Source organism: Oncorhynchus gorbuscha, unplaced genomic scaffold (assembly GCF_021184085.1).
Source record: "Oncorhynchus gorbuscha isolate QuinsamMale2020 ecotype Even-year unplaced genomic scaffold, OgorEven_v1.0 Un_scaffold_1400, whole genome shotgun sequence".
Lineage (NCBI taxonomy): Eukaryota > Metazoa > Chordata > Actinopteri > Salmoniformes > Salmonidae > Oncorhynchus > Oncorhynchus gorbuscha.
In genome coordinates, this window is record NW_025746186.1 from 40,313 (window position 1) to 55,947 (window position 15,635).

General features: G+C 46.1%; 1 protein-coding gene across 1 annotated transcript in view; it reads left to right on the forward strand.

Moving 5' to 3' along the window:
* LOC124022468 (plexin-A4) overlaps window positions 1–15,635 on the forward strand; it is a gene marked incomplete at its 5' end in the record, with an annotated part of 68,624 nt that overhangs the window by 36,157 nt on the left and 16,832 nt on the right. Inside the window, 3 exons of the mRNA XM_046337385.1 lie at window positions 5,557–5,656; window positions 9,784–9,974; window positions 13,387–13,556. Coding sequence (XP_046193341.1) covers window positions 5,557–5,656; window positions 9,784–9,974; window positions 13,387–13,556 — 461 coding nt within the window. The remainder of the gene's footprint in view (window positions 1–5,556; window positions 5,657–9,783; window positions 9,975–13,386; window positions 13,557–15,635) is intronic.

Sequence of the window (15,635 nt, forward strand, 5' to 3'; positions counted from 1 at the left end):
TTGATCAGGACCCTAGACAGTACAGAGTTGATCAGGACCCTAGACAGTACAATCAGAGTTGATCTGGACCCTAGACAGTACAATCAGAGTTGATCAGGACCCTAGACAGTACAGAGTTGATCAGGACCCTAGACAGTACAATCAGAGTTGATCAGGACCCTAGACAGTACAGAGTTGATCAGGACCCTAGACAGTACAATCAGGGTTGATCAGGACCCTAGACAGTACAATCAGAGTTGATCAGGACCCTAGACAGTACAGAGTTGATCAGGACCCTAGACAGTACAGAGTTGATCAGGACCCTAGACAGTACAGAGTTGATCAGGACCCTAGACAGTACAGAGTTGATCAGGGCCCTAGACAGTACAGAGTTGATCAGGGCCCTAGACAGTACAGAGTTGATCAGGACCCTAGACAGTACAGAGTTGATCAGGACCCTAGACAGTACAATCAGAGTTGATCAGGACCCTAGACAGTACAGAGTTGATCAGGACCCTAGACAGTACAGAGTTGATCAGGATCCTAGACAGTACAATCAGAGTTGATCAGGACCCTAGACAGTACAGAGTTGATCAGGACCCTAGACAGTACAGAGTTGATCAGGACCCTAGACAGTACAATCAGAGTTGATCAGGACCCTAGACAGTACAATCAGAGTTGATCAGGACCCTAGACAGTACAGAGTTGATCGGGGCCCTAGACAGTACAGAGTTGATCAGGACCCTAGACAGTACAATCAGAGTTGATCAGGACCCTAGACAGTACAATCAGGGTTGATCAGGACCCTAGACAGTACAATCAGGGTTGCAACATTTCGGTAACTTTCACAAAATACCCAGGTTTTCCAAGAAATCCAGGTTGGAGGATTTCTGGATTCCTTCGTAATTTCAGGAATTTTCCAACCAGGATTTCTGGAAAACTGGGGAATTTGGGGAAATTTACAGGAATTTTGCAACCCTAGATGCAATGTTTTTAGTGTTTGAATCTTCCATTGTAGGATTACAGCTTTCGTTCAGACAATAGAATATAATAGAATAGAACACAGCATTGTCGCCCAACAACCTGATCCTCTAGAAAAGCTAAATGTTCATTCAGAAGAAGTGAACTCTGTTTATTCTATTTCTATAGCTACAGCACACTTATAGGGGGGACCGAAAATACCCTCCATACACCGTTCAGAAAACATTTGGAAAAGGGCAGTTGTCATTGCTCCTATCCCCCTGTAGAACCAGCAGTGATGACGATCAGTAGAGAGACTATTGCTTTTGTAGTCATGACTTTCTCCCTCCTCTCCGCCTTATTGGCTCTGACCCGGTAACCTGTGACCCCTGTAATAGACTGGGCCTGTCAGAGCACTTCCTGGTCATTACAGAGGATCAGACACCCCAGAAGTAATCAGCCGAGGGAGAGAGGGTGGATGAAAGGCAGGGAGATGACCAACAAAGGGCAGGCGGTCGTAACGCCATGGCAACTCTGTCTGAGCAGAGGAGAGGAGTTAAGATCTGATGTGCTCCACTCAGATGTCCATCTGTCTTCTCATTTATAGGGAGTTTTACACACTAGAACACAGGCGTTAACATAGGTGGACACACATGCTCAGAACACACACATACAGTATGTCCAGCTCCATTCCAGACATGGACAACATGACACTGTTTTAAATATGCAAACACACACGCGCGCGCGCACACGCAAACCTTCACCTGGACATACACCAGACAAGCCAGTCATATGTACAGCACGCATGAACGGACAGACAGACAGACAGACAGACAGACAGACAGACAGACAGACAGACAGACAGACAGACAGACAGACAGACAGACAGACAGACAACCCCATTATGACAAATCCTGCTGATTGGTGCATTCCTTTATTGGCGAGCCGGAATGATGGACCGGTGGAAATAGGAACGGAGCGACGCTCGCTTGCTCCTTATGGTGTAAATAATGTGGACACTTAAGCCAGCAGCCCTCCAAATGAGCTTTCCGGAGGGGAAGGGGGGGGTCTGCCCGCCCATGACACTTAAATGAAATGTCACGGCGGCGAGTGGGATGTCGTGGGTGTGGTGGTCGAGACAGCGAGGTAGAATGGATTAGAAGCCTGATTGGAAACCGGAATGAGATAATGAAGACAGAAGTTAATTCAGTTTTCAGCTGGGGAGGGGAAGGAGGGGGAAGGCAGGGTGCGTTTTCCTTGACAAAAAAACAGACTCAGACACTCAAAGCCTGTTAGAGGGAGTGAGGGAGGAGGGAGGAGGGAGGAGAGAGAGGAGGGAGGAGGGAGGAGAATGGGATGTAAGGAGGAAAGGAGGAAAGGAGGGGGACTAGAAACATCCCTCAGATTCACACTCGCAGTCATCCCACTCCAAAACGTTCCTCTCATCATTTTACCAAACTGACATCAGATGACGTTATATTTTACTGATGTATTACCTCGTGGAGATTATCTACTGTCTACATCAGTCATTTGTTCACTTTGGGTCCAACGGGTCAGTTTATATGACGTAGATTTTGTACAACACCATCGTTAGTGGAAGAGATTGCCCACTTATATATTATGAATGTCTTGGTGACCTAGTAAAACATGAATATCATTGATTACTGTCGACTTTGGTCAGACAGATTTCCCCTCTTGACAGCCTCCAGAAGTCCCACGTCTGTCTTGTTATAATGGAATACAGAAATATGGAATATAAAATGGGATCAACGTGCACTCTGAATGGACTCTGCTAACTGTCATCCTAATGGGTTGTTATGAATATAGCACAGACCCATTCACCCTCCTAGATATAGAGGAGCTATTCTAATTCTATTTCTATCCCCCTATGTACAGTTAGCATAGAACCCATTCACCCTCCTAGATATAGAGGAACTATTCTAATTCTATTTCTATCCCCCCTATGTACAGTTAGCATAGAACCCATTCACCCTCCTAGATATAGAGGAACTATTCTAATTCTATTTCTATCCCCCCTATGTACAGTTAGCATAGAACCCATTCACCCTCCTAGATATAGAGGAACTATTCTAATTCTATGTCTATCCCCCCTATGTACAGTTAGCATAGAACCCATTCACCCTCCTAGATATAGAGGAACTATTCTAATTCTATGTCTATCCCCCCTATGTACAGTTAGCATAGAACCCATTCTCCCTCCTAGATATAGAGGAACTATTCTAATTCTATTTCTATCCCCCCTATGTACAGTTAGCATAGAACCCATTCACCCTCCTAGATATAGAGGAACTATTCTAATTCTATTTCTAGCCCCCCTATGTACAGTTAGCATAGAACCCACTCACCCTCCTAGATATAGAGGAACTATTCTAATTCTATTTCTAGCCCCCCTATGTACAGTTAGCATAGAACCCACTCACCCTCCTAGATATAGAGGAACTATTCTAATTCTATTTCTATCCCCCCTATGTACAGTTAGCATAGAACCCATTCACCCTCCTAGATATAGAGGAACTGTTCTAATTCTATTTCTATCCCCCCTATGTACAGTTAGCATAGAACCCATTCACCCTCCTAGATATAGAGGAACTATTCTAATTCTATTTTTATCCCCCCTGTGTACAGTTAGCATAGAACCCATTCACCCTCCTTGATATAGAGGAGCTATTCTAATTCTATTTCTATCCCCCCTATGTACAGTTAGCATAGAACCCATTCACCCTCCTAGATATAGAGGAACTATTCTAATTCTATTTATATCCCCCCTATGTACAGTTAGCATAGAACCCATTCACCCTCCTAGATATAGAGGAACTATTCTAATTCTATTTCTATCCCCCCTATGTACAGTTAGCATAGAACCCATTCACCCTCCTAGATATAGAGGAACTATTCTAATTATATTTCTATCCCCCCTATGTACAGTTAGCACAGACCCATTCACCCTCCTAGATATAGAGGAACTATTCTAATTCTATTTCTATCCCCCCTATGTACAGTTAGCATAGAACCCATTCACCCTCCTAGATATAGAGGAACTATTCTAATTCTATTTCTATCCCCCCTATGTACAGTTAGCATAGAACCCATTCACCCTCCTAGATATAGAGGAACTATTATAATTCTATTTCTATCCCCCCTATGTACAGTTAGCACAGACCCATTCACCCTCCTAGATATAGAGGAACTATTCTAATTCTATTTCTATCCCCCCTATGTACAGTTAGCACAGACCCATTCACCCTCCTAGATATAGAGGAGCTATTCTAATTCTATTTATATCCCCCCTATGTACAGTTAGCATAGAACCCATTCACCCTCCTAGATATAGAGGAGCTATTCTAATTCTATTTCTATCCCCCCTATGTACAGTTAGCATAGAACCCATTCGCCTTTGGTTGAAACTAATGTTTCAATGCCCTTTCTGCTCAAATAAAAGTACTCACTGTACTGTAAGTCACTTTGGATAAAGCATCTGCTAAGTAACATATATGTATATATTATATTATTTACTGTAGGGAGAATCACATTGTAACCCTGAGCATTGCTCTGATATATGATCTGGCCATCCCATCAGTTTAATGAGAGCAACAGTATCTCTTCTCCTCCTCCTCTTCCTAAACCACCCGGACCCAACTGTCATCTCACATTCCATCCCACCTCTCCTCCTCCCTCCCAATATTACAACCCCAAACACACACACACACCATTAAATGAACTAATAAACATGTAGGATTACTGCTTAGGGACCATGTTGTATAGTTAGAGGGGGGTAGTTGGATCCCTGTGGAATCTGCCTGGAGCCTCCCATGGGTGTCGCCTGTCATGATACTAACACATTATGCACCAGGAGCAGGTTGAGGAGCGGGTTGGGGAGCGAGTGAAATAATGCTATGATGTAATAATAACCCCAAACACACACCTGAGACCCTTAGCCCTGCACCCCTATTCCCCATACACACTCTATTAAAGAGATCACTTCTTCAATTAACCCTGCCTCAGCCGGCGGGGCTCGCTGGTGACATTATGCAGAGTGTGTGTTTGTGTATATGTACGTGTGTTTGTGCACGGCTGGGATCAGCCCCACTCCCAGTTGTGTTAATTGAATCAATTTCTGTTGTGTTGAAAAGTAGGAGCCCATCCCTCTTTCCCTCATTCTCTCTCTCACACACACACACACACACACGTTCCCCCCTCGCCCCAGAAGAGGGGTATTATTGAAATGGAAGGCTGAGACGTCCCATCTCACACATAGTGATATACATCGCCCCCGTTCACTACCACTAATCATATGTGTATGGGCTGATTAGATCACAAAGGCTTCCTGAGCATCCAATCATAGCTGTTATAGATGGAGGATAAACACATGATGACGTGTGGATAGTGATTTGTATGGTGATCCAGGGTTTAGTGGCTGAGTGCCACATCTCTCTTCATTGGGGATGTATTCAGAATGCAGTTGGCAGAATCAGAATGCACTCATTGAGGATGGTGATTAGTCATTCTGGTCTCTTTCTGCTCTCCCTCTCGCTCTCGCTCTCTCTCGCTCTCGCTCTCTCTCGCTCTTGCTCTCTCTCGCTCTCCCGCTCTCTGCAGGTGCCTGATAACTCTGTGATGGCCCTGGTCCCCAAGCAGGTGACGGCCTACAACTCGGTCAACAACTCAACTGTGTCCAGAACCTCAGCCAGTAAATACGGTGTGTGTGTGTGTGTGTGTGTGTGTGTGTGTGTGTGTGTGTGTGTGTGTGTGTGTGTGTGTGTGTGTGTGTGTGTGTGTGTGTGTGTGTGTGTGTGTGTGTGTGTGTGTGTGTGTGTGTGTGTGGTGTGTGGGGGGGGGTTGCCGTACACTTCCAATGTTAACCTGTTTTAGCACAGTACACATTAAAACAACAGAAAAGGCCAGATGTCGCCAGTGTCTCACCAGAGGAGTACATTTCCAGATTTCTCTGCTGAATAGGATTGTCCTCCTGGAACTAAAACAATTATGCCCCCCCCCTCCATATCCCAGCAGTCTGTGTGCCTGAGAGTTAAACAGGAAGAACTGTGTCCTTCTCATCGGAGTGGGATCCATAGTCAGAGTCGGCACACACGCACACTTACATGCACACACAAACACACAACAGCACACGCACAGACGTTCACACCCACACACACACTGGGTATTCCCTGTTGCGAATGCACAAGCTCCATTGCCAGGATTTTAATTAAAAAACGTGGCTAAACAGCACCTTCTCCCTCTAAACCTTCACCACAGAAACCAACACAGACTTCTCCTGCACACACTGTTCATCCCTCAAACTAACTGAGCTCCATATGTCACTAACAGATGTAAAGGCTCTGTTAACAATACCTGAACACATAGTAAAGTCTTCTATACATTAACCACTATTAACAATACCTGAACACATAGTAAAGTCTTCTATATATTAGCCACTATTAACAATACCTGAACACATAGTAAAGTCTTCTATATATTAGCCACTATTAACAATACCTGAACACATAGTAAAGTCTTCTATATATTAGCCACTATTAACAATACCTGAACACATAGTAAAGTCTTCTATATATTAGCCACTATTAACAATACCTGAACACATAGTAAAGTCTTCTATATATTAGCCACTATTAACAATACCTGAACACATAGTAAAGTCTTCTATATATTAGCCACTATTCACAATACCTGAACACATAGTAAAGTCTTCTATATATTAGCCACTATTAACAATACCTGAACACATAGTAAAGTCTTCTATATATTAGCCACTATTAACAATACCTGAACACATAGTAAAGTCTTCCATACATTAACCACTATTAGCAATACCTGAACACATAGTAAAGTCTTCCATACATTAACCACTATTAACAATACCTGAACACATAGTAAAGTCTTCTATATATTAGCCACTATTAACAATACCTGAACACATAGTAAAGTCTTCTATATATTAACCACTATTAACAATACCTGAACACATAGTAAAGTCTTCTATATATTAACCACTATTAACAATACCTGAACACATAGTAAAGTCTTCCATACATTACCACTATTAACAATACCTGAACACATAGTAAAGTCTTCTATACATTAACCACTATTAACAATACCTGAACACATAGTAAAGTCTTCCATACATTAACCACTATTAACAATACCTGAACACATAGTAAAGTCTTCTATACATTAACCACTATTAACAATACCTGAACACATAGTAAAGTCTTCTATATATTAGCCACTATTAACAATACCTGAACACATAGTAAAGTCTTCTATACATTAACCACTATTAACAATACCTGAACACATAGTAAAGTCTTCTATACATTAACCACTATTAACAATACCTGAACACATAGTAAAGTCTTCTATATATTAGCCACTATGTGCTGTTACACCTTAGTAATAGTGACAAAGCCCCAGAGGAGAAGAGGGACAGAACTGAGCCCAGGAGACAGGATAACAAGATTAGAGAGCAGGGAATTTAACAGACTAACAAAGAGAGAACAAAGAGAGGGAAGAGAAGAGTGCATTTGCAGTTTGCACTTTCTTCCCACCTGGGACTGGAGACAGAAACTGTGTCCCAAATGGCACCCTACTCCCTATATAGTGCACTACTTTGGACCAAAGCCCCATGGGGAACATGGTGTACTAATAGCGTACCATTTGGGATGCAGGCAGACAGTGTCCCATCTAGCAGTGACTGTCTTGGTCCGGCCCTGTGTTCTCTTGAACCTGAGAAGAAGCCATCAAATCAAACCCTGATCAAAGGCAGCGCTGCCCGGACTCAAACACTCCAGACACATCAAATGACGACTTTATTAGCCAGCTAGCATCTCATCTCCATACGCCATCTCACCGCCTCGCCTCCGTTCCTCCACTCAAATTAGACCAAAGAAAAAGGAGGGTGAGTGTGAAAGAGAAAGAGAGGGAACAGGATGGAGAGAGAGATGGAGGAAGACAGAATGTCACACATCTCTTGACTTAGTTGGGGAATTGACTTCAAACGATGCCAGAGCCACTTGAGACATTGAGAGGGGGGGGGGGGACTTTGAACTGGACTGATCACAATGGAGAGGCACTGAGGAGAAGAGAGGATGATTCTAATGGAGCCAAAGGAGAGTGGGAGAGGGAGGTAGAAAGTTAGTGAGAGAAAATGTGGAAGGTGGAGAGAGGAGGAGGGATGATGAAGAAGAAGAGGGGTAAAGAGAAAGATGAATAGGAACAGGGAGGGAGAAAGATGAAGAGGAAGTAGGGGAGAGAGGGATGGAAGGAGAAGGCAGAAAGTGATAGAGAGAGAGCTTCCTTTCTTAATCAAAACTCCTGTGTGATATGTCAGTATGGTAGTATTTCAGGACTGTGTGTGTGTGGAGCGCTCCTTCTAGGAACTCCTTCCACTCCACCGAACGTGTCATCACGCCCTATTACACCAGCACACTCAATAACACTCTGGGAGACACCCACCACTTTATTATTACACACGCACGCGCACACACACGCATACTCACACACACACACTCACACACACGCTCACACACACGCATACTCACACACACACACTCACACACACGCACACACACACGCTCACACACGCTCACACATGCACACACACACACACTCCAATCATTCCAAGTCAGTCAAGTTCCAGGAGTCAATATGCACACACACACTTTACCTGCTTTCTCTCTCTAGTACTTTACCCCTCCCTCTCCTCTCCTCTCTTCCTCTCTCCCTCCATCATTCACTCTTCCTGCATTTCTCTCTGGAAGGACAAATTGATTTCTGCAGCATCTGCCTTGGCAAAAACACACTTTATTTCACCGTCCTCTCCCTCAACCAACAGTCCTACTGATCAATTCTTTTCAGACTGTGTAAACATTCATCGAGCCGGAGTGTTTTTGAATGTCATCGCCACTCTCGTCAAATGGGGAGGGCATATGAATATTTCATCTCGCCATACACCTGTTCGATTTTGTGTCCGTGAGTTGTGCCAAGATGTATTCTACCTCCTGAGAGAAAAAGACGGCATGAGAAATTAACCACGTACACGCTGTTGTAAAAAGTTAGTCTCGGTAGCTTGAAGCTTCTAACTGAACCCAGATAAACTACTTGACTGAATTTGGCTTTGTATCCTTTAGAATACCTGTGTAGTATCCTTTCGAATACCTGTGTAGTATCCTTTCGAATACCTGTGTAGTATCCTTTAGAATACCTGTGTAGTATCCTTTAGAATACCTGTGTAGTGTGGCTTGACCCCCCCTGTATTTTGTTTTGTCTGTCTTTGGTTTGTGTTGCGTCTGTCTTCTTTGTGTGTTTTGTCTATGTTGTGGTCTCTGACCATTTTCACTGGATCGCGGCGACCTGAACAGTACTGTGCTGGCTCAGATGTTTTCTTTACACATCCCCTCTGTTAGGTGTGTTGTCTCTCTCTACTCTGCACCATATCCGCGGGAAGTAGGGAGGCTGAGGGTGCTGTAGCACCTCCAAATAATACAAACTAATTCAAAAGTCCTGTATGAGCAGACCGATATAGCCGTCTGTAACGCAGACCTCAAAAAATATTTCACCAAGATGTTGTTTTTTTGCCACCTCGTTTGGCGAAAGAAACGCAGCACCCCCCACCCCCAAACATCTTCCCGCGGCTACAACGTCTATACTATGTCTGTGCTGCTACAACGTCTATACTATGTCTGTGCTGCTACAACGTCTATACTATGTCTGTGCTGATCATGTTATATTTCCATAGTCTGTTACAGTCCATTGGTTTCTGCTTCCTCTCTGTCATATTCTGATGTTGTTCGTTATGTTCCACAGAGAACATGATCAAGTACACGGGGAGCCCCGACAGCCTGCGCTCGCGCACGCCCATGATCACGCCCGACCTGGAGAGCGGGGTCAAGGTGTGGCACCTGGTAAAGAACCACGAACACGGAGACCAGAAGGAGGGAGACCGCGGCTCCAAGATGGTCTCTGAGATATACCTGACCAGGCTGCTGGCCACTAAGGTGAGTTATCACACGAATGCACACAGTATTCAAATATGATATTATTCCTCATCCCCTGTAGACTCTGAGACCTAAGTGAAAATATGTAGATGTATGTTGTCTTTCAGACCTCAGCAGCATATCTAATGATAGAGGTGACACACAAAGGTACAACCAGTAAAGGCTTTTTCTGTGGACAGAGATGTTATCTGGTGAAAATCAGAAATTGAAATAGCCGTAAAATGAGTCTCTTTGAGCATGCCAGGGTGCTATTGCCCCTCAGAAAATCAGTTAATTTGGTTTGGAGGGAATCGTGACTTTGATCCCACTGCTCAATGGGAATTACCAATCCACTTGCTAATGATACACCTCTTTTACATCACACATGCTTTCTTCCAGAGAGGGAGGGAGGGAGAGAGGGAGCGGGGAGGGGAGAGAGAGATAGGGGGGAGGGGAGAGAGAGATAGGGGGAGGGGAGGGGAGGGGATAGAGATAGGGAGGGGGGATGGGAGGGAGGAGGGGAGAGAGATAGGGAGGGAGGGGGAGGGGAGAGAGATAGGGAGAGGGGGCGAGAGAGCGAGATGGAGGGGAGGGAGGGAGGTATATAATTGATATATAATTGAGGATGTTTATTGTATGTTCTTTGAGTACTTGTGCTGAGCATGTATTGTTGAGTGAGAGAGAGAGCTGGAGTGTGGTGTTGGTGGTGTGACCATTCCATGCTCTTTCTGTTGTGGGTCAGACAGACAACACTCCGCCTGGTTTTCTGGATTTGTAATGGGAGTGCTTAGTGGCAGGATTCACACACACACACACACACACACACACACACACACACACACACACACACACACACACACACACACACACACACACACACACACACACACACACACACACACACACACACACACACACACACACACACACACACACACACACACACACACACTCATCAAACTCAGTTGTTGGCAGAGATGGCTGAGGAGGCAACAGAGATATGGAGAGTGAATGCTGTCTGTCATTTCTCTGGCGTGTGCTGTGAACTGGCACACACCCACACAACACATATACCCCCCCACACACACACACACATAACACACACACTGAGAAATGCTCTATTTACCTGTGATGACCCTGGTCAGGGGGGGAATGCGATGCAGAGACGGCATGTCATCTTTACAGATGGAGTGTTTTGTGAAGTAATCAGTTTATCTTGGGGTCCATCTCTCTTGTTGAGGTATGAATGTGCCGACAGCCCTGTAATTGACTGCGTTTGACTTTCACCTCACCAATAAATACCGTCGGTCGGCCCGGCGCTGACATTCCCCATTTTAGGTCCATCAGTGTCACTCTGATAGGGGGGCAAAGGGCTTATTTCTTGATTGCGTTCTCTATTCCTCTTTTCCTCTCTCTCTCTCTCTGTTTGTGACAACAGCAACAACCCTTCACCCACTCAGTCTTTGTTGTTTTGTTTTCTCTCCACTCATCCTAAATGACAGGGTAGTTCTGATGCAGGCAGCACTGTCTGTCCTCATCCTAAATGACAGGGTAGTTCTGATGCAGGCAGCACTGTCTGTCCTCATCCTAAATGACAGGGTAGTTCTGATGCAGGCAGCACTGTCTGTCCTCATCCTAAATGACAGGGTAGTTCTGATGCAGGCAGCACTGTCTGTCCTCATCCTAAATGACAGGATAGTTCTGATGCAGGCAGCACTGTCTGTCCTCATCCTAAATGACAGGGTAGTTCTGATGCAGGCAGCACTGTCTGTCCTCATCCTAAATGACAGGGTAGTTCTGATGCAGGCAACACTGTCTGTCCTCATCCTAAATGACAGGGTAGTTCTGATGCAGGCAGCACCGACTGTCCTCATCCTAAATGACAGGGTAGTTCTGATGCAGGCAGCACTGTCTGTGAGGCTAAATTCTAGATTACACATTGTCTTTAAAGTGCAGTGTAATGATGGGCCAGGTTTCTCTCTCTGTGTGTGTGTGTGTGTGTGTGTGTGTGTGTGTGTGTGTGTGTGTGTGTGTGTGTGTGTGTGTGTGTGTGTGTGTGTGTGTGTGTGTGTGTGTGTGTGTGTGTGTGTGTGTGTGTGTGTGTGTGTGTGTGTGTGTGTGTGTGTTTTCAGTGGGTTGTAATGGCAGCTTGTGCTCTCAGGGGACAGATGAAGGACTGTCATGATGAAGTTGTCTGTCTGTGGGATTCCTTACTCACAAAGACTCACATACACACGTATAACACACACACACACTACATGTATAACAGCCTCCCTGCCACTAAACGGTCCCCATGACTACACAGGGTTTGAGGAAGAAATGTATATTTTCATCTTCATAGGCAAATGATAAGCTGTCAGAAATGTGGGACATGGTAGAATCCCGGCTGTGATTGTCAGCTAACTGGATTCTCCTCACGCCCCCCTCCCTCTCTCCTCTCTGACTCAGTCACCGCTCCACCCAAATTGGGATTTGTATTTGTCGCTTGTGCACACCTCATCTGACACACTGAGCGCTTGTGGCTCTTTCCAGATAGGCTTCTCTCACTGTCGCTTTTCTTCATTCTGTCCTCTCCTCTCTTCTCCCCCTCGCATTCTATCAGCTCATTCCTTACAAGTGGATTAGATTTTCTCTTTCCATCTATCTCGTTCTCTCTCTTCTCTCCTCCTTAAAGACGAGAACATTAAATCAAATTAGGGTCAATGGTGCAGTGTGTGAGCTAATCCCTCCACACACAGAGGCTTAGGAGATGCACCTCCTGTTCCCAGATATTATTAAAAGTGAACTGTGAAAAAACAATTTCCCATCAAAGCCCAGAGATTTAGAACCAGAGAGAGAGAGAGAGAAACACATCAGGAAACACCATCAGATACACAGGATAAAACCCACTCTCAGTCAGACGCACACACCACCGGAGGCTGGTGATGGGAGGATGGCTCATAATAATGGATGGAATGTAGTGAATGGAATGGTATCAAACACATGGAAACCATACCTGATACCGTGTGTCTGATACCGGTGTGTCTGATACCGGTGTGTCTGATACCGATACCGTGTGTCTGATACCGGTGTGTCTGATACCGGTGTGTCTGATACCGGTGTGTCTGATACCGGTGTCTGATACCGGTGTGTCTGATACCGGTGTGTCTGATACCGGTGTGTCTGATACCTGGTGTGTCTGATACCAGTGTGTCTGATACCAGTGTGTCTGATACCAGTGTGCCTGATACCAGTGTGTCTGATACCGGTGTGTCTGATACCGGTGTGTCTGATACCGGTGTGTCTGATACCGATGTGTCTGATACCAGTGTGCCTGATACCAGTGTGTCTGATACCAGTGTGCCTGATACCAGTGTTGCAGACACCTGTCCCCATTCTCTCTGTCTCTGTGTGTGTTGTCTGTCGCTCACTGCTGATCTCTCTGCTTCCACAGGGCACTTTACAGAAGTTTGTGGACGACCTGTTTGAGACCATCTTCAGCACGGCCCACCGAGGCAGCGCCCTGCCCCTGGCCATCAAGTACATGTTTGACTTCCTGGATGAGCAGGCTGACAAGCACAGCATCCATGACCCGCATGTCAGACACACATGGAAAAGCAACTGGTGAGACACTGGCGACATCTGGCCTTTTCTGTTGTTTTACTGTGTACTGTGCTAAAACAGGTGTGTAGAAACACACTTATGGGTAGAAACACAGACACATGTACACTCTTGTGTATACACACACACACACACACACACACACACACACACACACACACACACACACACACACACACACACACACACACACACACACACACACACACACACACACACACACACACACACACACACACACACACACACACACACACACACACACACACACACACATGGAAGTTTATCAGAGAGAAGATGGCACTGCCCTAAATATGTCTCCCTGCTCCACCACCACCTCCATGCCTACTGAATGAACCATGGAGTGTGTGAACAATCTTCATTAAATCCAATGATGAAGAGCTAATCCCACAGGCAACCAATCAGGGCAGCCAGCTCTGACATTACCATGGATACCGACCGGGAACGCGCCGCCCGTAGTCGCCAGGGCGAGGAAACCAGGGGAGGCTAGGTGAAGGAAGTGGACTCCAAATGAATATCCTCTGATTAATTTAGACCTGTGTCCCCCTCCTGGAGGGTTGGCAGGGTTAAATAACCTGGAGTGGATTAGAATGAGGGAGAGAGGAAGAGAGGAGGAGAGGAGGGGGTGGAGGAGAAGAGGAGAGGAGGAGAGGGAGAGAGGAGGAGAGGAGGAGAGGAAGAGAAGAAGAGAGGAGGAGTGGAGGAGGCGGTGGAGGAGAAGAGGAGAGGAGGAGAGGGAGAGAGGAAGAGAGGAGGAGAGGAGGAGGCGGTGGAGGAGAAGAGGAGAGGAGGAGAGGAAGAGAAGAGGAGAGGAGGGGTGGAGGAGAAGAGGAGAGGAGGGGGTGGAGGAGAAGAGGAAATGGACTCAGTGGGAGTTAAACACCACGCTAATAACTCATTAGCCCCTGGCCTTCGCCATGGTCCCATCATGCATCACTCAGCTCCGGCCCAAAGGACCATGGGGCTGGGAATTGATTTGTGGGGCAGTCGGCCGGAGGAGAGTGGAGAGAGAGGGGGAAAGAGAGACTATTTACTTCATGGTCCTAATTTGTATCCTTCCCAGTGTCTGCGTTATTGCACCATTTGCAAAAGAGCGTGTTAAGTGTTTTCCAAGAGCTCTGTAGGTCGCTCTTACAATAGACATTAATGGAATCACTCTCGCAAGAGGGGAAACGTTAAACAGTCCTTTATCATAACACACTGGTAACGCTTACACAACGCTTAGTGCCTTCTGCACCCTGCCAGCTCAGAGCACCATGTCCCCTGTTCTACACCAAACAGTTCCTTCTGCACCCTGCCAGCTCAGAGCACCATGTCCCCTGTTCTACACCAAACAGTGCCTTCTGCACCCTGCCAGCTCAGAGCAACATGTCCCCTGTTCTACACCAAGCAGTGCCTTCTGCACCCAGCCAGCTCAGAGCACCATGTCCCCTGTTCTACACCAAGCAGTGCCTTCTGCACCCAGCCAGCTCAGAGCACCATGTCCCTGTTCTACACCAAGCAGTGCCTTCTGCACCCAGCCAGCTCAGAGCAACATGTCCCTGTTCTACACCAAGCAGTGCCTTCTGCACCCAGCCAGCTCAGAGCACCATGTCCCTGTTCTACACCAAGCAGTGCCTTCTGCACCCAGCCAGCTCAGAGCAACATGTCCCCTGTTCTACACCAAGCAGTGCCTTCTGCACCCAGCCAGCTCAGAGCACCATGTCCCCTGTTCTACACCAAGCAGGGGTGACATATCCTTCAAACCAGATTATTAAATACACCCAGCCAGCTCAGAGCACCATGTCCCCTGTTCTACACCAAGCAGTGCCTTCTGCACCCAGCCAGCTCAGAGGACCATGTCCCCTGTTCTACACCAAGCAGTGCCTTCTGCACCCAGCCAGCTCAGAGCACCATGTCCCCTGTTCTACACCAAGCAGTGGGGACATATCCTTCAAACCAGATTATTAAATACACCCAGCCAGCTCAGAGCACCATGTCCCCTGTTCTACACCAAGCAGTGGGGACATATCCTTCAAACCAGATGATTAAATACACTCAGCCAGCTCAGAGCACCATGTC